The sequence below is a fragment of the Capsella rubella genome, unplaced genomic scaffold (assembly GCF_000375325.1).
Source record: "Capsella rubella cultivar Monte Gargano unplaced genomic scaffold, Caprub1_0 scaffold_8, whole genome shotgun sequence".
Lineage (NCBI taxonomy): Eukaryota > Viridiplantae > Streptophyta > Magnoliopsida > Brassicales > Brassicaceae > Capsella > Capsella rubella.
Window position 1 is genome coordinate 2,572,338 of NW_006238916.1, and position 25,291 is coordinate 2,597,628.

The 25,291-nt window shown below is 32.0% G+C and overlaps 2 protein-coding genes and 2 pseudogenes across 4 annotated transcripts; 3 read left to right on the forward strand and 1 right to left on the reverse strand.

Moving 5' to 3' along the window:
* Positions 1–10,831: 10,831 nt before the first annotated feature.
* On the forward strand, positions 10,832–15,225 carry LOC17875879 (probable E3 ubiquitin-protein ligase RHG1A). Of its 3 annotated transcripts, XM_023777772.1 has the most exons (7): positions 10,832–11,029; positions 12,284–12,408; positions 12,499–13,965; positions 14,114–14,164; positions 14,290–14,391; positions 14,473–14,613; positions 14,709–15,225. In XM_023777772.1, the coding sequence occupies exons 2-7, from the start codon at positions 12,370–12,372 to the stop codon at positions 14,859–14,861; spliced, it is 1,953 nt and encodes a 650-aa protein (XP_023633540.1). In that variant the 5' UTR covers positions 10,832–11,029; positions 12,284–12,369; the 3' UTR covers positions 14,862–15,225. The 3 variants fall into 3 exon arrangements, with proteins under 3 accessions (XP_023633540.1, XP_006280121.1, XP_023633539.1); XM_006280059.2 differs by having other exon boundaries at positions 12,284–13,965; XM_023777771.1 differs by lacking the exon at positions 10,832–11,029 and adding an exon at positions 11,030–11,069 and having other exon boundaries at positions 12,284–13,965.
* A 1,086-nt stretch (positions 15,226–16,311) lies between these two features.
* LOC17874879 lies at positions 16,312–16,672 on the forward strand (annotated as a pseudogene).
* A 775-nt stretch (positions 16,673–17,447) lies between these two features.
* LOC17876336 lies at positions 17,448–20,516 on the forward strand. The gene is made up of 6 exons (XM_006279556.2): positions 17,448–17,818; positions 18,286–18,479; positions 18,845–18,878; positions 19,325–19,460; positions 19,592–20,075; positions 20,196–20,516. The coding sequence occupies exons 1-6, from the start codon at positions 17,512–17,514 to the stop codon at positions 20,457–20,459; spliced, it is 1,419 nt and encodes a 472-aa protein (XP_006279618.1). The 5' UTR covers positions 17,448–17,511; the 3' UTR covers positions 20,460–20,516.
* A 1,831-nt stretch (positions 20,517–22,347) lies between these two features.
* Positions 22,348–24,072, reverse strand: LOC17875810 (annotated as a pseudogene).
* Between the last annotated feature and the right edge of the window lie 1,219 nt (positions 24,073–25,291).

Genomic DNA, 25,291 nt, shown 5'->3' on the forward strand with positions numbered 1-25,291 from the left:
TCATAGACTGAGTAAAAACAAAATATTATTTTATATTAAAAAAATATCATTTTTAGTGTTTGTTTTTATATAACCATGACGGTTACAATTTTTTTACGTTAATAACAATTTTTAATAACAATTACACAAATTTTCTTAAACCATTACGGATTGCTTAGAATCTAAATTTCAAAAAGACTTCTTTTCACCAACGTTTGAAAAACTGACGTCTGCGCATTATTCAATTTTCAAACTTCCATGAATTTATTTTTTTATTTTTGATGTTAAAATCATTTTAAGTATTTATATTCTATTTTAAAAAGATCATAATCATAGATTGAGTAAAAACAAACAAACAATTTCTCATTAAAAAATCATCATTTTTAGAGTTATATTTTTTTTATAACCACGACCGTTACAACTTTTATACTCTAAATTTAAAAACTTTTTTTTACCAACGTTTGCAAAGACTAACATCTGCGCATGATTCATTTACAACTTTTACGTGTCTATTTTATTTTATTTTTCTTTTTGAAGTTAAAATAATTTTTTAAGTATTTTATTCTTTTTTAGAAGATTATAATCATAGATTGAGTAAAAATAAATACTCATTTCTCATTAAAAATTTTATCATTTCTAGGGTTTGATTTTTATTATAACCACGACGGTTACAAATTTTTAATGTTGATAACAATGTTTAATAACAGTCACACAAGTTTTCTTTAACTATGACAGATTTCTTAGAATCTAAATTTCAAAAGCCTATTTTTACCAACCTTTGCAAAAACTGACATCTGCCGATAGTGGCAGGCAGACCCAAGAAAATATTTTAAGTAGGTGCAAAATATTACATAATGAAGAATTAAACCCATCACTTCTTATCTTATTGTGTGAAAATTAAACCATTGTGCCATTTTAACCATATTTCTATAAGTAAAAACTCAACTTTTTATAAGTTAGTGGGTGCAATTGCCACCAGAACCATCAACGTAGATACGCCCGACTGTGCATGTTCAATTTTACAACTTCTATGTATATAGATTTTTTTATGTTAAAATCATTTTTTAAGTATTTTGTTTATAAGATCATATTCATAGATTGAGTAATCATTTTCTCATTAAAAAAATCATCATTTTCTCATTAAGAAAATCATCATTTTTAGGGTTTTATTTTTTTTATAACCACGACGGTTACAATTTTTGACGTTAATAACAATCACACAAATCTTCTTAAACCATAGAAGATCGCTTAGAATCTAAATTTCAAAAGTTTCTTTTTATCAGCATTTACAAAAACTGACATCTGCGCATAATTCAGTTTTACAACTTCTATCTATTTTTTTCTATTTGTTTCTCTTAAAATTCTTTTATAAGTATTTACCTACTTTTTTTATAAGATCACAACCATAGATTGAGTAAAAACAAACAATCATTTTTGTATTAACAAATCATCATTTTTAGGGTTTGCTTTTATTATAACAACAATGGCTCATTTTTTGACGTTAATAACAATGTTTAATAATAATCACTCAAATCTTCTTAAACCGTTACAGATTGCTTAGAATCTAAATTTCAAAAGCTTCTTTTTACCAAAGTTTGCAAAAACTGACATATGCGTATGATTCAATTTACAACCTCTACGTATTTATTTATTTTTTCTTTTGAAGTTAAAATCATTTTTTAAGTACTTTATTCTTTTTTTATAAGATCATAATCATAGATTGAGTAAAAGTACACAATTATTTTCTTATTAAAAAAAATCATCATTTCTAGGGTTTGATTTTTATTATAACTACGACGATTACAATTTTTTGACGTTAATAACAAAGTTTAATAAGAATCACACAAATTTTCTTAAAATGTGACAAATTTCATATAATCTAAATTTCAAAAGCTTATTTTTACCAACGTTTGCGAAAACTGACATCTGCCGTTGGTGGAGCCATGAAATTATTTAAGTAGGTGAAAAAATATTACATAATGAATAATCGAACCAATCACTTCTTATCTTAGTGTGTGCAAATTAAACCATTATGCCACTTTAGCCATATTTCCATATGTAAAAACTCAAATTTTTATAAGTTAGTTGGTGCAGTTGCCCCCAGAAGGTCCAGAACCATCAACGCAGATCCGCTCTTGTCTGTGCATCTTCAATTTTATAACTTCTATGTATATTTTATTTTCTTTTTAATCACTTTTGTAAGTATTTTTTTTATTTTTTTTATAAGATCATAATCATAGATTGAGTAAAAACAAACAATCATTTTCTCATCTAAAAACTCATCATTTTTAGGGTTTGATTTTATAGGTAACCACGACGGTTACAATTTTTTGACTTTAATAATAAGCACATAAATCTTCTTAAACCGTGAAAGACTGCTTAGAATCTAAATTTCAAAAGTCTCTTTTTACCAATATTTGCAAAAACTGACATCTACGCATGATTCAATTTTACAACTTCTATCTATTTTTTTTTCTTTTTTTTTCTCTTAAAATTCTCTTATATGTATTGACTTACTTTTTTTTTAAGATCACAACCATAGATTAAGTAAAAATTAAAAATTATTTTCTTATTAACAAATCATCATTTTTAGGGTTTGATTTTATTATAACCACAACAGCACAATTTTTTGACGTTAATAACAATGTTTAATAACAATCACACAAATTTTCTTAAACTGTGACAGATTTTTTAGAATTTAACTTTGAAAAACTTATTCTTACCAACGTTTGCAAAAACTGACATATGCGCAGTGGCAGACCCAGTAAATTATTTAAGTAGGTGAAAATATATTACATAATGAAGAATCAAACCCGTTACTTTTTATCTTAGTATGTGCAAATTAAACAATTGTGCCATTTTAGCCGTATTTCCGTAAGTAAAAACTCAACTTTTGATAAGTTTGTGGGTGTAATTGTCACCAGAATCATCAACGTAGATCCGTCCTTGTTTGTGTATGTTCAATTTTACAACTTCTATGTATATTTCTTTTTTCTTTTTGATGATAAAATCATTTTTCTAAGTATTTTTGTTCTTTGTTTTATAAGATCAAAATCATAGATTGAGTAAAAACAAACAATCATTCTCTCATTAAAAAAATCATCACTATTAGGGGTTGATTTTTATTATAACCACGACGGTTACAACTTTTCGACTTTAATAATAAGCACATAAATCTTTTAAACCGTGAAAGATTGTTTAGAATCTAAATTTTAAAAGTCTCTTTTTACCAACATTTGCAAAAACTGACATCTGCGCATGATTCAACTTACAACTTCTATCTATTTTTTTCTTTTTTTTGTTTCTCTTAAAATTCTCTTATATGTATTTACTTACTTTTTTATAAGATCACAACCATAGATTGAGTAAAAACTAACACTCATTTTCTTATTAACAAATCATCATTTTTAGGGTTTGATTTTATTATAACCACGACGACACAATTTTTTGACGTTAATAACAATATTTAATAACAATCACTCAAATCTTCTTAAACCCTTACGGATTGCTTAGAATCTAAATTTCAAAAACTTATTTTTACCAACGATTGCAAAAATTGACATCTTCGCATGATTCAGTTATACAATTTCTATGCATTTATTTTCTTTATTTTCTTTTTGATGTCAATTTTTTTTTTTAAGTATCAAAGACAAATTCTTTGGGAGAGACTTGAATGTATTATTCGAACTCGAAATGCTCTATGGATTTTATTGGGTCACTTTTACGAAATCATATTGAATTCTGAAAAAAATACGTGGACCACCTCGTGATGAATGGAGTTTTAGGAATTTCCGTAATATGATATATACATGTGCTCTTAAAGTTCTACGTTCAAAAGGTGATAAATTTAGTTTGGTGAAAGAACAATATCAGCATACAATTAAGTGATGCTTAGATCGTGTCATGATTAATTCAGAATGGACTGATCTTTTTTCCAAATGCAGAGGTCGAATTTCTTGATTTCAATTGCTCTGATCATAAACAAGTTCTTACTACGATTAATCTCATTTCTCCGGCTTATAAGAAACATTTTTGATTTAACAAAATATTGCTTGGTCTAGCCGAGTGAGAGATGGAATTTCTGCAAGTATGGTTTTATTTGGTAACATATCAAATCTAAGATTGCCGAAGAGCTATGTCACGCTCGAAGCACCAGTCCAATATTAATGCAATAAAGCGAATCAATCTCCTCCAACTCCAACTAAACAGAGCAATGATGAGCATGAACGTATCTCTAAGAAGTGATATCTCTAACCTTCAACGACAAGTAACCTGAGCTTATCAAGATGAAGAATATTATTGGAAATTAAGGAGTAGAAACACTTGGTTAAACGTTGACGATCGCAACACAAATTTTTTCCATGCTAGCACAAAAATGCGTTATGCAAAAACATACATCTCAATTATTAAAGATGATGAAGACTATACTCATAGAGGATATAAAGAGATAGGCATACATGCTCAACAATTCTTCACTAAGCTTTCTCTAATTCAGTCCATAAAAGTTTCACCTATTGATTTCAGTGACTTCAAATCCATGATAACCTCAACTATCAATGACAATTTGACGCAACTTTTTAAAACTATAGAAATTTATGAAGTCATATACTCCATTGGTGATGATAAAGCCCGAGTCATGAGCGATAGCGAAGCCAAGCCTATCCGGCTTTTTAATGTCAAAAGCCCCACCCCTAACAGATTAACAGCACATTTTTCGGATATAATTGGAGATGAGATAGTTAAAGAGGTTAGAGAGTTTTTTGAAACTTCTTTCATGAAGCCATCTATTAATCATACAAATGTTTGCCTAATTCCTAAGATTGATGATCCGACAACTCTTTCTGATTTCCGGCCTATTGCTTTGTGCAATGTTTATACAAAATTAGCTCTAAATGCCTTGTTGTGAGACTAAATAACCATTTAGTGTCCATAGTGTCTGAATCCCAACCAGCTTTTATTTCGGCTCGTAATATCATTGATAATACTCTAATAGCTCATGAGGTTATGCATTCACTGAAGGTCAGGAAACGGGTGTCTCAATATTATATGGCAATCAAAACATACATTTGTAAAGCTTATGCCATAGGTGAATGGGATTTTCTTGAAACTACGATGAAGCTCTTTGAAAATTTTGATAACATAATCAATATTATTAAACACAAATCACCATTCCCTATGTTCATTGAAGCTCGTTCCATGCTGACCATGGAAGAAAAACGCTTCATCAGACAAACACCACCAACCAACCTCTGTTAACAACAACACATCATTCGCTCTGATGCTTCTGTACACAACCATCGACCAACAAAGTCAGTCCAACCATGGAGATTACTCCATCAAGGATGTAGTCGGTGGCCGTCACAACCGTGGTCGTGGATGATACAACAATCACTTGCCTTAGTTCTATAGTCCAAACTGGCTATAAGGGAGCTCAACCCTCGCCATCAGCATCGTTTCAATTGATGACTCCAATGTCTCCATACCTTAGCCATCAATTATCTCCAATGAGTTCTCTACCACAGTTTTTGTCCCACCACAACACTATGCAACCTGGTCTTCTTGAGCCTTCTCCTACTCGGCCCAACAATGAAGCTCATCTTACTTACGCTACAAATTCTTTCTTGCCTGCATAGTTCACTAAGCTTCTAACATTATGACACTCCAAATAATCATTGGATTATGGATTAGGGGCTACCAACCATATGCAGGCGATAATATTTTCTTTGACATTTATGTTTGATTAATTTAATTATTATTTTTAATTATTTTTAATATTTAGTAAAATATTAATTTGATATAATGCACATAATATTTTGATATGAAAACTATAGTCTTATCTATTTGGGTTGAGTGGATAGTATTAAAATCAAAATTTACTATGATGTAATGTACAATTAAATTGTATTGCGACAAAGAGTGTGTGACCTTTAAATCTATTTTAAACATGGAATAATATAGAAAATTAATATTGAGAATAGGGGGAATTTCAAAAATATCACTTTTTAAAAATACCCTCTTTTCAAAATTTATCCAGAACCCTACTAAAATGTTGTAATTTATTCAAATATGTGTGTAAGCTTATAAATATACACACAAATTAACTTTGTATGTGTATAAAATTTTACATATTTTTCATAAATTACGTAAAATAACTTATAAAAACCATATAAACCCTTTTAAAAACCTTATAAACCCTTTTTAAAACCTTGTAAAACTTGTAAAAACTATTTAAAACCTCTTAAAAAATTATAAAATATTTTTATCGAATCTCCCAGTAGTTATTATTATATAGAATTACCTTATAAACTATATAAAACTCTATAATTTTTCATATTTAAACAGGGGTATTTTTGAAAATGTATAGATAAATGAGGTATTTTTGAATAGGGATACACCAAAAAGGGTATTTATCAAAAATTATCTTTAGAATACTACTTAAACTTTCACATAAACTTTTTATTACTCGTGTATCTACACGGGCGTAATCTATTATCATAGGTTTTTATTCATATTACGATTGATCTTAAACATAGATGTGTTCCCATTATTATTATTATTACATTGTTTTTGACGATTTATATCACACAAAATACTTACACAACTACTTACTATGCTACATATGTATTGTTTACTTCTTTATATTTTTATCAATTTTAAATGTTATGGCAAAAAGATATGTTAAATTCTTCATTGTTTAATCCAACTTTTACATATTTTGCACACAATTTTTTTTTTATTAGAAAACTAATTCATGTGTGACCTGAGGTTTCTCTAGTAAAAATATGTAACGGTCTGACCGTCACCATGTTTACTCTCAGCCCATAGGTCCACTTCCTTTAATGGGCCCTATGTCCAATCCCAGTATGTGGACCTACCCATATCTGACGGCCATTTTGCTACGTTTGGGAGACTTTAAAAACTTGTTTAATGACCCTGTAAATCACCACATGATATTTTCCTGTGTTTTGTTCTCACTCACACAGTTTCGACAAACACTTCCCAGAAGATCACTTATCCTTAAACTACTCTAGCATAAGCAAGCTTAACTGTAAAGTTCTCTTAAGACCTTTAACCAAAAAGATAACTGCATTTTTGTGACATAGGTTGCCAAATCAAATACTTCAAACCTCTCTGCAAAAAAGGGTGTTGCAATTCACCCCACTTACAAACCACAATGTATTTGCTGCGCACTAAGATGGTCACCTCCTTACGTTGTGAGCCCACTACTCCACACTCGTCGGGGTGCGGTTCTGATACCACTTATAACGCTTTGATCGTCACCTCTGTTAGTGGGTCCATGTTCACTCTCATGGGTCCTCCTCTCTTAATGGGCCCTACGTCTAATCCTAGTATGTAAGCTCACACATATCCGACGACTGGTTTTTGCTACAGCTTGTTAACTGTGGGGTTCTCACATGACTTTTGACCGAAAAGATAAGTGCACTTTTGTGAACTAAGTGGCCAAATCAATTCCTTTAAACCTCTCCGCAAACCAGGGTGTCACAAAGTAGGTATGGAAAAATTACTCAAAATAAAAAACCAAAGAACCAAACTTAGACTAACTCGAAAAATAAAACTAAACCGAACATGAAACCGAAAAATACATGAAAAAATTATAGCCACCTATACCAGATGAATCAGAACTAAATACAGACCAAACCAAAAACTGAATGGAATATGAAATCTAATTATATATCCAAATCAGTTTTATAAACCAATTATATAAATTTACAATTACAAACCCCGAAGATATCAGTAATTTATATTTCAAAATAACCAAAAATATTATATCTTAGCTATATGTGTTGAAATTTAACCAAAATTTTATTCGATATCTGGAACCTATTCGAACCGAACTTAAATGGAATCAAACAAAATATAGAATGAACCAAATCAAAACCGAACCAAAATTCTAAAATATTTGTATGGATCATACATTCTTTTACCGTAATAGAACGAGTGTAAAATTTTATCTACAAATCTTCTTCATATTAATATTAAAAGAGAAGTACAAAATTAAAAATCATTAAATTTTTGTCAAAACAAATTCAAAATTACCCCTTAATTTTAGATAAAGTAGAGTCTTTCTCAAAATCAATTAGGATATAACCGTAAAACAAAAAAAAAGAATTTAATAAAACCCGGTCGGAGGCTCCACGCAACTCCTGCAAGGAAGAAACGTGATTAAACATTATTTGGATCGTTTTCAGGCTTCTTATGTAGAGTAATCAAATTTTTTATTAAATCCATCACTAACTGTTTTAAGCCCACTACTCCCTTTGTTTCAACTTTAAATACACGAAATATTGACATATATATCAAAATGTATTTTATTGCCCCATTATTGCAACAAATATTATAATACTATATATGTATGGGGTAAGAAAAAAATGTAACACGTACAAAATAAAATTTTATACATCTCTATATTAATAAAAAGAAAGTACACAACTTCAATATTGGTACTTAACTTACAATACAGTGCCAGTACAAATTTGATTAAATTTATTATTTATTAAAATACTTATTATAACATGATGAATTAACATATAAATTTATATAATTAATTAAATTATAAAGCCATTATTAACTTTTTAAAATCAAAAAGTAAAATACATGATTAATTTTTTTAAATTGATAACCAATCACAATAAATATAGTAGATTTGATATCTAACTTATCATATTAATTTTTTATTAATTATTATATTTCACGTTACATTTTTTTCTTATTTCACGTTACATCTTTCTATGCTACATTTTTGTGAAACAAATAACTCATCATATCATTTATATAATAAGATTTTTTTTTTTTTTTTGCATATACCATGATTTGAATTTTTAAAAACGAATACAAATTGCTCAATTTATAAAACAAACATTATAACGGGTCAAGTATTTTAAACTTGAGTAATATAATGCAAAAACATTTATACTATTTCTCCCAAGGCTAGCATTCTTCAAAATATATACAACAAAAATTTTGACTAAATATATACAACAGTTGTTTGGGGATCTTCACGTTTGGGACATACAAACACTCCTTTGGAGGCGAAGACAAAAGCTTTGTTATCAGCTCTTCAAGATATATGTTTCAAAGGTGATTGTGAAACACTTATCAAAAATATTAATGGACAATCAACTAATCATATTATTACCAGTTTAGTCCGAGACATTCACTTCTAGGCTGCAAAATTCTACTCTGTCACTTTCTTCTTTGTTAAAAGCGCTTCTAATGGTGCTGCTCATAGTTTAGCTAAATATGGTTGTATTGATTGTAATTTTTACACAAACTCTATTTATCAGCATCTTTGGCTTCAGAACGAACTATGTATTGACTCTTTTACATCAATATAATTAATCTTTTTGAGGAAAAAAAAACGGGTAAGAATTTAAATAAAATGTATAGTTTTATATACTGCAATAAATTGGTTAAATATTTAATTTTGTAACATGTAATATAAAATGAGTTACGATCCTTGTATAAGCCGGCGAAAATAATTATAAGAATAAATAAGATCACAATAAAAAAATCTATATATAACATAACAAAATATTGAAATGGAAAATATGAAAAAAGTTTTATAGTATAAAATACAACCCGTGCCGTAGAATTAAATCAAATTCGGTATATACTCACATTAAATCTCAACATCTAAATTAATTATTCAAATATTTGATAACGTTAGGAACCAAACCTCATGTTTTGCTAAAGTTTTGCATCTGCAACCACAACTCTTTTATTTAAATCAATCAAACTCTATATCCTTACAATAAAAACATTTTTTATAATCGAGTAGCAAAACCATCATAAGATAACCACTATTGATATGAAAATTTTTAATTGCAAATATTATCTCGCGGTGTACCGCGGGTTAAACCCTAATGATATTATACAAACATATGCATCAAAAGAAAATTCACATCCCAAGATAAAAACTAGTAAATCTACAACTTTCAGTTTCACAAGTAAATATAAGATTTTGCGTGAAACATATTTCAGTGGTACATCATAACATTAAAGAAATTTCAATTCCATATACTAATTGATATTCTAGCAAATATATATTTGGATGAGATTTTTTTCTTAAAATTACGTATTAGAAAGAAAGAACATTCAAAATATGCAAGGGGATAATGAACCTTATCACTTCTTATAATTCACGAATTAATTGCAAACAATAAAATAAATCTTGACCAAAAATTTATTAGTAAATATATATTACACATAGAAATAAAATCAATATTAACATAATACACTATCAAATAATTTTTAAAATTTTTCTTTTGTACTTATAGGATAAGACCATTCATAAGGTGAGATAATCTTTTGCTAGAAGCATATTTAGGTAACTAGTGATTCTGATGAACACGTATACTTACTTTTTGTACTTATTTAAATTGGGAGAATCTATCTAGCTAATGGAAATAAAAATAAAAAAATAAAGATTATTATTACATGGCACAACACAACACAACACAACTAGGAAACAAAACAAAACAAAAAAAGGAAAGAAACCGAATATATTTGGTCTGGTCCGGTCCGGTTCTGTCTGGTTTAGTTGAGTTTTGAACTGAATCAAAACGAGGGACGTGTGTAGAGGCAAAGGCTGAGAAAAACTTTTTGGTTGGGGACGTGTGACAATTTTACTTAGCTACCAAAAATAAAAATCAAAATTTTTTTTTTCTTCTTCTTCAACATTTACATTAAAGTAAGATTTAACACATTAATATTTACAATTATTTTGTTGATTTTAGGATTTAGCTATTCAATATTTGTGTATCTTTGGAAACTGTTCTTATGACTGACTTTTTTTTTTAATTATAACTTCTCTTCTCCTCTTTCTCTCTATCTCTTCTTGACCAAATTGTTTTGCTTTTTATTCAATTTCCTTAAATTATTGATTTCTTTTTTTTTGGTTATATGGTAAATTACACATTGTCGTCTCCTCCTAATAATCCTCTTTTCTGTTCCCATTTGTGTTGTTGTGCTTTGCTCTTCCCCTTCCCTTTTCCTCATTCTCTCTTCCTTCTCCTCTCTCCACAAAGCGGTAGGTTTTTTCTTCTTCCTCTCTCTCTTCCTTTCAATCGGTGAGTGTTTTTTTTTAATCGGTTTCATCATAAAGTTTTGATTTTTATTTTTTTTAAAGGTTTCTTAGATCAATTCATGGTTCTGTTCTCATGTTGTTGTCCTTTCTGGTTTATGTTGGGTTTTTAAAGCTTGATCGAAACATGTGAGAATCGGGTTGGTGGGTGGTTTGTTTTTGAAATCAGTCTTTTTGAAATTTTTGAAATTTTTTGTTTCAAATTCTGTAGAATTGTTCTTGCGGTGGATTTGATTTATTGAGGAGGAGGAGAAAAAACATGTTTTTGTTAATGGGTTTTAGGTGTTTGAATCGGATCTTTACTTCTATGAACTTGTTTTTGTGTTTTGTGTGAAAAAGTTTGGTTCTTTTTGAGGTTTGTGAATTTGTTTATGTGAATGTGATGATGCTTTACCTTGAAGCTGTGGTTTTTTTTTCCTTTGCTTTACCTTGCTGTTTCCAATATGTTTGCTTTGTATTGAGGATTTGTGATACTTTTTATTATTACCTTCTTGGCATGTGATTGTTTATATCCTTTTGGTTAGTTTATATGTCATTCATGAGGCAGTGCTTGATTTGGTTATGTACATTTTGATATTCTCTTATTTTGATGCCATTGTGGTGGTAGTTGAGTAAAAATGTTTTCACTCTTTTCCCTGTATTGTTTAGTTTTGTTTCAACTAGCATGCTTGTTGCGTGGTCCTTGCTTTTATTCGTACCTTCTTTGCATTGATGCTTGGTTTCGAAGTTGACAATTAGATGCCAGTTTGATGATTTAGCTTGTAAAAAACAGAAGTGAAGTAGTTTTTTGTGTGTTTAGAATGGTGGATCATATGAACTGCATCTTACTGTTTAAGCTTGTTAACAACTCGTGTGCTATCAGTTTCTTTCTAAATCATTTGTGTTTCCTTTAGGCCTCTAGAAGTGAGTCTACATTTGTATATACCGGGAATTGCAATCTGTCTATATAGTAGTAGCTGTAGCGGTCTTGCTTCGGGTGAGTTTTTTCCCCTTGTGTTGTTCTAGATGAAGCAGGTCATGTGAATATATATGCAATATGTGGCATGTGGGTGCGATTTATTATTACCATTGTAGGAGCTTTGTTTTGGTTGAGTGTTTTCATTTGTTCTTTTATTACAGTTACAATTTTTATGTGACATTGTATACAAGCCTTTCAATGCCTTTGTTACTGAATGATCTGCTGTCTTTGTTGTTTTGCAGTCTCCCCATTAGGCACGTTGTTGAGAGCAGGGAAGTCTCGTGAGTTCTCGTCTCTCGAGTGTAACTGTGGTTAAAGCCTAGCCAAGATGCAGGGAGAGAGGGCCAGTCTTGGCTATTTATCAGAGGCCGTGAACTTTGAGCATGGCTCTTCTTCAAGTAATGGTGTGATAGATCACTGGGAGAATATTCATAGTCTTGGTGATAATGACTTGCAGGATTACATGATTGCAAATTATGAATCAAACGCTTCGCTTGCAAACTCAGTTTATCGCGAGCAACAGGATTTACGCAGATTTAGCCGCGGTGAGGCTAGCTCTAGTGGCACGAAGGATGAAGCTGCCAGTCACAATGAGCAAAGAATGGAATCTAGATGCTTTGACGGACGAAGAAATGAAATAATTGATTTAGATCCAGTGTTTGGGCAACCATCAGGCACAAATCAACCTGTTCAGAATGTCAATCTGAATGCAGAATATATAGAAATTCATGAGGATATTAATCCATATAGGGCTAGGTCTGGTTTTTTAGAAGCTAATGGACTAGGGACAAGGGTTTCACAACCTGTCAGATCTTTTGAAGAGAACAGTCTTGGGACAGGTTCTTCTGTAGAGGGTCGTCGTGCATCCTACAAGAGAAAACCTCTTGAAGGCAGTATTGGTCAATCTTCTTCAGGAGGTTGTCGTGATTTCCAGCGTGGAGAAAGCAGTTCGTGGACCCCAGCATCTCCCGTTTACAGGCAAGGAAATGGGATAAATATATCTGGCTCCCTCGACAATGGACCAAGAGGAATAGTCTCCGGTACTGCTCCAAATTTTCCTGTTTCTGTGATTGGAGAGAGCTCCAGTAGAAATGTATGCGTCAGAAGTAATCCCTCAGATCAGCAAGAAGTTGTAAACCTAGCTGCATTTTCTGCGGGAACTGTTGTTAGGCGACCTATTCCTCCATCCCAGTCGAATTTATCAGGAGTTTTACCAGCAGATCAACATTCACTGGACCTGAGACCTGGACACTCTTTCGTCTTTTCTCGTAGCCGAAATGCTCCTGCTGTGGGCATACCACCTTGTTCAAGGACTATGCTACCACCATTTCAGTGGACTGAGGGGTCACTAGCGGGTGGAACATCTAGCTCTACCCCGCATGTTGAGAGAAATTTTCATCTAGATGAAACAAGGACAAGAAGCTTATCCGGGAATATTCAAGAGAATCTCATGTTTGTTCCAGGTCCTGACCTCAGAAATTTGGCTCGTAGTCAGAGTAACAGAAATGTAACAAGTGGAAACCTGAATATTGCATCATCATTACCCAGAACAAGTTCAACAACAGGTGTTCCACCACCATCTTCTAATCTAGCGTGGACGCCTTACCAGAATTCACCACACTATCAAAGAAGAAGGTCTGAACGATCTGAACTTGTCCGTAGGTCCTTGATTTCTTCCCTTGCTGTAGATGCTACAAACCAGAGATCTGGTGATCATCCAACACTTCGTCCAGTGGCCCCTCCTACCTCTCCGGACGGGCTTGTACTTCAGCCAGGTGGTGATAATACTCAGATGCATAATCGGGCTTACACAAGAGCAGGTCCATGGCTTGATAGGCAAGGCGATAGTGTGGTTGGTATTCCTCATTCTTTGTGGGCCTTGGCCGCTGCAAGCAGAGGAAGAAGCAGACTCATGGTGTCCCAGGTCAGTTCATTCAAATTATGTTGACATGTAGCCTTTAATGTGGATGGTTTTTTTTTTTTTGGCTAACTCAGTTACCAGACCATATGTTTGTATTCGAGCAGTCATTCAAACAGAACTAACATTGCACTTCTTTTTTGGACATATGCAGAATGTCTTGGATGTCATGCGTAGGGATGCTAATAATAACTTGCGGCTTGAGGTTAGTTTTTCCTGACTATAGCAAAGTTATCTAAATTCGAACTTGCCATGTGCTTTCTCTGTTGAATCCTAGAAGAACTAGCCTAATCATAGCAACATAAAAAATCGGGATGGCTATTTCTCCAGGACGTTATGCTTCTAAATCAGTCAGCGCTTCTTGATGGGCCTGCTGGTATTCATGATCGATATAGAGACATGCGACTTGATGTAGACAACATGTCATATGAGGTAAACACCATAACAAACCATTAATCTTTGTCGAGTCAAGTTAAATCATAAAAACCTCACTCCTTTGGTTCATAACTGTAGGAATTGTTGGCACTAGAAGAACGGATTGGAGATGTTTGTACTGGTATTAACGAGGAAACCATATCAAACCGGTTAAAGCAACGAAGGTACAAAAGCAACACAAAATCTCCACAAGATGTAGAGTCATGCTGTATTTGTCAGGTATATACATGAGTTGCTTCAATAACATTAAGATATAAGAATATATTAGCTTTTTCTTTTCGTCCAGAATATGAATGGTGAAAAACTTGGTGCAGGAGGAATACACTGAGGGAGAAGACATGGGGACACTAGAATGTGGACATGAATTCCATAGCCAATGCATAAAAGAATGGCTGAAACAGAAGAATATTTGCCCAATCTGCAAGACCACAGGCTTGAACACCGCGAAGAAGCGCAGGATAGGATGATGATAACTCCAAGAGAGCTTCTTCTTCTTCTTCTTCTTCTTTGGAACAATTCATTTTATAATCAAAAATGAAAGAAAATGAAGACACCCTTCAAGTCCCCCACCATTGTAGAGCCAGGCAAGTTGGTTCCCAATTTTTTTTTTTGTGTTTTAAATAGAAGTTGTTGGTATTTATAATCTGAGTATGAAAAGATGGAAAGATTTGGATTGAAGGCAAAGATGGAGGGTGATAGGGAAATGTTGTTTTTCTTTTTCTGGATTTGTTTGGATAATTTAACTTCTACCCCTTGTCAATTAAGTTTATGAAAATCTTTTGAAAAAAAGCAGATAAGTTGAATTAGGCTGATTTTGAGCTTATACAAGCATTGAAAGCCCATATAATTGTTTTTTGTTACTTCTACAATAGCTGTCTTAGTTTGCTTACAGTTTTGGCTACAACAAATATCAATTGTTGCAATTTTAAGGAACAAAATCTAGGTGGATAGTGTGTATGTGCAAAAATGGTTGTCCCTTTAGAGTAAATGTTGTAATCATATTCGTATTCATAGGGGACTTGAAAAAAGAAACTTAATGGTAAATGTTTAACAATTAGGACTTGTTAATTCGTAAATATTTGAACTGATCAATCTCTTGAACCTTTAATTTCCTATATGCTTCGATACACATCCGGATCCCATAGTTTCAAAGAGATTGAGTTTTTACTCTCTTTGGTTGTTGTTTCTTTCTAAATCTTTAAACTATTATGCATTTTTTCTAGATATTTTTTTATACTAGGTTCGGGTCCGTGCTACACGCGGAGGAATGTTTCTGTTTATTAATTTACTGTTAATATGTTATATCCCATTTTTTATTACTTTGATTATTTTAAAAACAACAAATAATTGAAAATGTATCAATGGTCCCAGTTTCGGGGAAAATTGTGTTTCTTTACAAAAAGAAAAAAAATCGCGAGTTGAACGGTGATATACTAGTAATTAGTTAAATGTAAGTCATTTGTTTTCGCAAAGGGAATATTGGTATTTATACAAATTTCAATCTCTAGTGTTAAATTTGACTATAACAAATAAATACAATTATAATAAAATTTTATAATAATGGTACCATGTCTTTACTAATTAAATTTTGTTATTTAAATTTATTTGTTTAAAAATAATACTCATCACCCTTTAGTCATATTAAATTAGAAGTTTTTACTTGCATTGATATTTTTTTCTTAAATTTTAAATGTTCATAAAAAATTAAGTATGATATTTATAATATGCTTCTTTAACAAAATAATTAGTGTCGTAAATCTATTACGGTTACAATGTTATTTATTGCTATGTTGATTTTTCAGTGACCTATATATAAAGAGCTCATCTAACTTCATTTTGAAATAAGAAACACAAATCATTGTTCAGTAAATTAACTACAAATAATAATTAACCAAAGAAATTTTGGCATACGAAGAGATGTCTAAAGTTACCACTCAGATTACTACGCTATTCATTGTTGTAGCTTTGGTGTGTTCTTTTGTTCCTGTTTATTCAATTGAAGAAGTTGAAGCAAAATTATTATGGGATACTTGTCTTGTCAAAATCACTCTTAAGTGTGCGTTGAACATAATCTCCGTTGTCTTTGGAAATGGAACAATTTTTTATCCTTGTTGCAACGATCTCATCAAAGAAGGAAAAGTATGTCATGATACGCTTACTAAATATACACTTATTAAATATATTGCTGACAGACCCAATTTGATTGCTCACGAAACTGAATATTTGAAGAAGAGAGATGAAGTATGGACATTGTGTCTCGATCACTAAAACAGTTTAAAATATGTATTGCTTATAGTATGGTGACCGACTAAACTTATATTTTCTTTTTTTTTCTCAAATTTTCTTACCATAAAATATTTATATTTTTTACTCAAATGCGATATTAATCAAGGCGAATCTTTCTGCAAATGAGTAAGTCAATTTATATATCTCATTTTATTTTGAGTATAGTCTAAATTTTTCCTTGACGATTCCTAAATTATTTCAAAAATAAATTATTAAAATTAAGCTGAGTTACCAATAATGTTATTACTAATTGCATTTAATTTTTTATATATATTTTGACTCTCCAAAAAATATGTTTTTATATTTTTTTAAATTGTTTTTTAGCATTTCTTTTTCTAAGAATTGTAAGAACTTTGTTTTTTTTTTTATTTTGAAGAAAAATATTTAACTCTAATATTAATATTTATCATTAAGATGCCAACCTTTAAATGAAAACGTTAGAAAAATAACCAAAATCAAATACTTCAAAACCTTTTATAACAACAAAACTAATAATTAATTATTTACTAGACAATTAGACAAATCATATTCGTCTCAAGCCGACCAGTAGGTTTTATAAACAACCCATGTGTTAACAATGTTGACTTGTGGATATACACCAACCTTCATATAAATGACCATCGTAATCGTAACATTAATATATAATTAACAAATCTAAAGCATAGGCTCATGGCACAATATTATAATATTACTATATATAAATCTTAACATTATATAAGTAAACAAAGCTAACGTGATTAGCTTACAAAACAACTCTTCCACGTTTTTGAAACTCAATTAACGTTGACAAATTAAACCACAAACCCCAAAAACAAAAACATACCAAAAAAAATGTGTTCAACCAAAAACTACTTTGTGTTGGATCCAAGAGAAGCAACCATCTCTGATCTTATTCGGCTTCTCTTCTCCTCGGATGTCGAAGATAGAAAATTCATCGATTCTTCGGAAGAGAGGCGGCTTGAGGATGATCTTTCAAGATTCAGACGACGGTGGATCATTTTTGTATCCATTGTTGTTCAGAAACTCATGATTCTCCTAAAGAAACCTCTCTATTTTTTGGGATTCTTTCTTGCGTATTGGCTTAACCTTCTTTCTTCTAATGGTGGTTTCTTCATGATACTCCCAAATCTTTTCAAAGGTAATATTTTCTTTAAAGAGTTTTTTTTTTCCTTTTGTTTAGAACTTAGAGCTAAAGGTAAAATTTATTGTCAAAAACATTATAATTTCTTCGTTTCGAAATGATGGTTAAATATGAATTATAGACTTCACAAAAGATTATGCTTCAGTAAAGTTAAAATTTCATATCAAATCCTTTTCCTTTTGCTTAGAACTTAGAGCTATACGTTGGTTAAAAAAACACTAAAGGTAAAATTTATCGTCAAAAACATTATAGTTTCATGGTTGATATGAATTATATACTTCACAAAAGATTATGATTCAGTATTATCATAATCATATAGTTAATGATGTTGAAACTACGTTTTAAAAGACGTCCTACAAACAAACTCAATTGGTGTTAACAATATGATTACCTAAATTTTAGAATTTTGTGTGCAAATTCCTTTGTGCGAGTTAGATCATAAGTTTAACATAGATATATTTCAGGGAAACTTATTTGGCCGGAAAAAACATCAGCGACATTCGCGTCGCTAATCGGAAACGTAGACCGGCGAGTAGAGTTAGATCAGAAGGTAGAGAAAGGAAGTAAAAGATACAAAGTAATGTTGTCAATTATGGCTTCTAAGCTGTCTTATGAGAATAGAAACTTTGTCAGCTCTGTTCTTCATAACCATTGGAAGGTTTTATTCTTTTTGACTCTTTCTTTTTTTTGTTAACTACTTTTTGAGAATTTTTCTTTTATAGTATAGTTTTGTTGTGAATATGGACTTTGGGTTGATCTTGTTGACAATGAATGTGATGTGACTGACGCCAAAATGGAGATAAGCAAGATATTCTTGGCGTAAAAGTTTCATATAAATATATTGTCATTAGCTGTATCTTTCTTGGTCGAATTATTTAACTTATCTTATAATTATAAGCTGATTATGCATGGTTTCTTTTGATTAAGAAAATAAGATAAATAATCATTATAAAAAGCAGATTAAGTTGTGTGTTAACGACTTTAAATCCCACTTTCTAATTGACTAATTGTATTGTGGCACAGATGGACTTACTAGGTTTCTACAGCTGTTGGAATGGTGAGACTACTTCTCCTCTATACATTATTAATTGATTGATGAATAAATAACTTAATTAGCCCAAAGAAGGCAAATACCACATGAAACACACTGTCTAAATGTGCAATATTTTATTTATTCTTACCTAAATGAGGTTGGTTAAAATAATATCAAGTCAGAAAAATAACAACCAAAGAAATTTGTATATATTACCTTCACTATAATGGGGAAGACTAATCAAACTTTTAATTACGACTTACACATTTTCATTTAAAATATATATATGTGTCATAAAATTTGAATTATAATGGAGAAGACTAAACAAAATTTTAACCTCAATTTATCTATAATTTTATAATTTTGCCTTAATTATTTCATAGTCTTGAGAGTAATAAATTAAAATTTTCTATTTATATTAAATACAGAAAAAAAAATATAATTATTTTTTTTTTCCTTGAATTTCTTAGGTTACCAGAAACAAAGATCAACAGAAGTGATTGTTATAAAAGACACAACCACAGATCCAAACCTCATCATCGTTAGTTTCAGAGGCACTGATCCTTTCGATGCCGATGACTGGTGTACAGATTTGGATCTCTCCTGGTAATGTTGTTTTGTTTTGCTTTTATTTATCTTCACAAACAAATTTTCATTAGTTACTTCTAACTAGGTTAGTTCATAACCTCATCATTTAGTCCCCCTAATAAAACTAGTATTGTTGATGTCCAATATAGGTACGAGGTTAAGAATGTGGGAAAGATCCATGGAGGATTCTTGAAAGCTTTAGGCCTTCAAAAAGAAGGATGGCCTAAAGAAGTAAACCTTGACCAAACCCAAAATGAAACAACTCTTTACGCTTACTACACTGTTAGACGTAACTTAAAAGAGATTCTCGGCCAAAACCCGACATCCAAATTTATACTTACCGGACATAGTCTAGGTGGTGCCCTAGCGATCCTATTCACGGCCGTGTTAGTGATGCATGAAGAGGAGAAAATGCTAGAAAGGCTTGAAGGAGTTTACACTTTTGGGCAGCCACGCGTAGGCGACGAGGAGTTTGGAACATTCATGAAAGATTCGTTGAAGAAGTTTGACGTCAAGTACGAAAGATATGTTTATTGCAATGACATGGTTCCTAGGTTGCCTTTTGACGACAAAACACTCATGTTCAAACACTTTGGTGCTTGTCTTTACTATGACAGTTTCTATAATGGAAAGGTTGGTTGCATATTTGGAGAATCTACTTCTAGTGATCATAGTTTGGGAACAAGACAGGACACAAACTTATTGGTTATATGATGATAATTATAACGTTTTGTTGTTTGATATTATGTTCAGGTAGAGGAAGAGGAGCCAAACAAAAACTACTTTAATATTTTATGGGCTATACCAAAGATAATGAATGCAATGTGGGAGTTGATACGAAGTTTCATCATACCTTATTGGAAAGGTGGAGAGTTCAAAGAAGGATGGTTCTTGAGGTGTTTTAGGATTGTTGCATTGTTGATTCCTGGATTAGCTGCTCACTTCCCTAATGAGTACATCAATGTTACTCTTTTGGGGGACTTGCCTCCTCACTTGCCTGACTCCCATCTTGACTAAATTTTAATATTGTGATCAAATTACAATTACTCCTTATAAAAGTTTTTGATATAAACAAGACTAGTTTGGTTATAAGAAAAATAAATCAATATTCAAAAGTGAAATTTGGAGTGACAACTATATGAAAGTTTCTTGGAGTTTAGAAAGTAAATACAAGATTGTTGACCAAAAAAAAAAAGTAAATACAAGTTAACAATGAGAAGTAGAGATGTTAATAATGGGTAAGACCCTAGTGGGTATATGAAATCCGGTTATAATTTTAACCCTAATATCGAGATTTTCTATAGTGAAAAAACATGAGCTTAAACGGGTTTATCATGTTTATACCAAGTTTAATACGAATTTATTTTATAGGATTTTGAGTAGCCAGATTTTTTATTTATTTATTTTCTGTTGTATTTTTATTCTATTAAAATTTTCTTTATTTTTATTATTTTTATCTATTTGTTCAATAATTATAAGTAAATAAGATCATATTAAAATCATTTTGGTCTAATCGTGTTGATCAAGGGTTTAGTAATGCTTCACACCATGATGTAGATTAATGGAGATAAGTTTACATGAGATGATGAACCCCCGGGTGCGATGGATATGATCGATGGCACGACCGTGGGTCGATGACTAGGCTCGGAAACCGTCAGAGCCTTCGATGGAAGGTTTGGGGTGGAGAGTACCCTTCGTACAAATGAAGGAGTGCTCGGACAGGATGTGTGTGGATCGAATGACGACACGTGAGCTATGGGAAGAACTCACGATACGGTCGGCTTGAAGATCAACGAAACCCGGTTCGAGGATCTTCAAGGATTTTCGATCTCTAACCTTCACGGCTCGAGAAAACGAAGAGAGACGCGAGAAAAGGAAACATTTTTGGTAGTTTATTCAAGCGTGTCCATTACAATCGAGAGTCTTGCCCTTAAATAGACAAGTGATCGAGAGAGTGGGCTTAAAGTTGCCCTAGACACGTGGGTCTTTAAGCTCCACACAAAGTAAAAGCAAGAAAGCGCGTTTTCTAACGGCTCTCTCGGTCAAAGGTGAAAAGGTCGAGTAATTCTCGATAAAAAGGTAAAAGGATCGAGAAATTCTCGGTAAAAAGTGAAATGACCGAGAATTCTTCGAGAAAATAGAAAACGGATCGATAAGGATCGATGGAGAAGGCTTTATTAAAGATGGATGCCTTCTTGGAGATAGGATCTTCACTTCCTCGGCTCCGGAGCTTTTCTACTAACGTTTCCAAGTCGTGAGTCGAGTGGGATCGAAGTGGAGATGCATTAGACTGGCTGCCTCGTTAAAACCCCTTTGGTAAACCCATTGGGACAAACATGAAGTTGGGAAAAAGAGTACAGCTCACCTAACGTCTTAGGGATGCCTTCACTCGGACGTGGAGGTGAAGGCACTCGAGATAAGCTTTCCCAAAGCTTGTCTTGATCGAAGGTTCCTCGGTGGTGATGCGGTCCACGAACCTTCGGTGAGAATGGTTGAAGCTCGGCTTGTCGAAAGGTTGATCGTTGAAGAAGACCATGAGATGACCTCGCCTTACTCGTCTTGATGATCCTTATTGATGTCTTGAAGTGTTGAGGCTGAATCGTTGTCGTCGGGTTGATCGCTTGTTGAAGACTTTGCCCGAACGGTTGATAGATGCGGCCGGCCGGATGGTGCTCTCGGACGGACGGACGGCGGCCTTGGTGACTCGATGTCCAGGAACGCATCAGGACTCCAGTTATGCGTAATTATAGTCGTTCGTCGTGATTCTAGATATTGAAGGAGAAGAAGGTGTCCAAGCGCAACATAAAGTGACATTCTATATCATTGGATCTTTATTAAATAAAATGAAAAACCAAATTGATGGCAAAAGCAAAAAAAACAAACGTGCATGCATGAGATTGTGATCTTATTCGTTCCAACAGCCAATTTCATCAGCTGCATTAGAAGCATTTTCAATAATTTCGGCGCCTGAACCGTTTAATATTTCCTTTAACTCCTCCATAAAATCGATATTATCGATTGTCGTATACACATCATCAGAGATGATCTCTTCGTTGCTAAAGAACTCGTTGAAACAGCTGTTGTCGGATATGTCGTCGGACAATGTACTACTACTGTTGTTATAAACCGACGACGACGTTTCCACCATTATGTTGAGCAATGTGGAGTCTCGAGGATCGATCTCTCCGGTTCGGTTTCCACTACTGATGAGTCCAATTAGTAGATCCCGGTTAAAATCGACGGCGTATTTGCTTGCGACGCGGTTTAGAAGCCTTGCGGAACCGGACGAACGTACCGGTTTATTGTTGTTTGTTGGTTCGATAGCGTTTTGAGTACCGGTTGAAGAAGAATTGTGAGTGATGGGATCGACGAGGCCTTTCTTAATTTGTTTTATACGTTTCTTTAGATTTGTGTTCCAATAGTTTTTTATTTCGTTGTCTGTTCGTCCAGCCAAACTAGCCGCTATTGCAGCCCACCTTCAACAGTAACACACGCATGTAAATACTACTAAAGACGGCCTTATTATTAACAATATGCCTTATTATTTTTTATTTAAAATATAAATCAAAATTAAAATAAAAAATAAAAAAAGTTAAGGAAAGAAATTCTGTATGATTTTTATTAACAAAATTATATATTTCTGTTTGGGTTTATTAAAAATTGGTTAGGGTTTAGATTTTTTATATAAACAAAATTGTATTTTGGTTTAGGTTGACAAAATAGTGGTTAGGGTTTAGCTTTTGTAATTAAACGAAATTCTATTTTGGTTTGGGTTGACAAAAATAGTTGTTAGGGTTTATATTATTTTCCATTATCTATTTTTTCTTAATGATTTTAGTTTTGATTTATTTTTATACATAGTATGCGACGTGGCAAATTAATTAATTTTAATTGATTAATCTAATAGGGGGTGAACCCAAGTATTACTTCATCCTTAACAAAGGTATCTTATGGGTAAGAATTACATAGGAAAGTATCTTAGTGGTTGACTAATTAGCGCGTTTTACCATTTCTATGTAATTCTTACCCCTAAGATAGCCCTTATTAAGGATGCTCTTATTTACCATTTTGTTTTCAATGTGGGAATCCAATTTTGTTTAAATAGAAAATAAAATCAGTAACCTTTTGTCATGCATGAAACAATACACATATAGTAATGATTACCAAATCCAAAATAAAAGTAAAAAGAAGAAAAGGAGAAAGCTGCTTTTCTTACTTGTTACCCTTAATAGCATGAAGCTTGATGATGGTATCGTCTTCTTCGGGAGTAAACTCTCCTCGCTTAATGTCTGGTCTTTAGTAATTCGCCCATCTCAATCTACAACTCTTTCCACATCTCTTCAGCCCTATATATACATCTCGTAAACACATTACATTATTATTCTTTTGGTCAAAATATAATATATTTTCTTAAAAAAAAGAATATAAATAGCTAGTTAATATGATGGTCATGCAAAGCTAATGATTGTATAATGATGATACCAAAAAAGTTAGTACCAGCTTTTTCAGGGAGAGTACGCCATCCACCTTCACCGTGGAGTTGAACATAAGCAATAAGCTTTTGATCTTCCTCAGGAGTCCAAGCACCTTTCTTTATTCCTTCTTCTTTGCAACATGGTGTCCTCACCATCTTTCTCTTTTTCTTGATTCTTGATTTTAGTTTAGTTTAATTTAATACCTACGTACGTATGCCGAATAATCCTAGCTATATAGCTAACGAATCTTGATTTTAGTTTAGTTTAATTTAATACCTACGTACGTATGCCGAATAATCCTTGCTATATAGCTAACGAAATGATCATTAGAGCAAGTACTAATATCTCAATTAGTAAAGATCTCAGACAAAAGCTTAGAGGTCGCCGGTTCGAGTAGCGATTGCGACGAAACCATATAACATGATTTGGTTTCGGGTCTGAGATTATGTATGGGATTCGGTCCAGAAGCTCTTTGATTATTCAAAAAAAAGAAATAATCATTAGAACTCAATTTTTCGAAGAGAAAGAGAGAGAGGAACAACAAAGATGAGCCTTAAGAGAACTTAATAGAGCGTCTGATCAAAACCAGAAGACACTTGAAGATGGTACTCACGGAGACACTCTTTTGACGAGGAACATGCGAATGCGATACCATTATATCAATAGCATGCCCCGGTGCGATTAAAAAAAAAAAAAATCCTATTTTTCACCAAATAATCTGATGAAAAGAAGTAAATATGTCAAATATATATAACTTTAGGTCATTTCTGGATGTGGATTTTCTATATATTTCAGTATAATCAAGTCTTAAACTTTTTGGTCCCTGTACTTGTTGCACATGTTACAGAGGTGCTCTTAAATAGTAAAATTACGAGACAGAGATACAGAGATATTGGTATATAATTAAAAATTGATTGCTGTCAAAAGTAATGTATTTCTTTTATTTTTTGTAACTATCATTAAAATATTACTATATTTGTCTTCTTTCAACATGTACATTGGGTTTTGTCGGTTCAATTATGAGTCTATATATGAGTACCATTTATCATTTATACTTTATAGCATATATCTGGAGGATTTGATTTTAGGAGCACATTTTGTTTTTCATTAGTGTCCTTGATAACTTAATAATGTACATAAATTTGAAAAAGTATGAAGTTTTATATGGTTTATAAAGTATTTTTAGATAATAACTACTATGTGGAGACTCGATCGAATTATTTATAAGATTTTAAAATGTATTAAACGAGGTTTATAAGGTTTTTAAAAAGTCTTTAAAAGATTTTTAAATAATTTTTAAAAGGTTTTAAAAGTCGAGGTTGATAAAATCCCAACACTATTAATTTACTACCTAATAAACTCTAGCACTCAAAA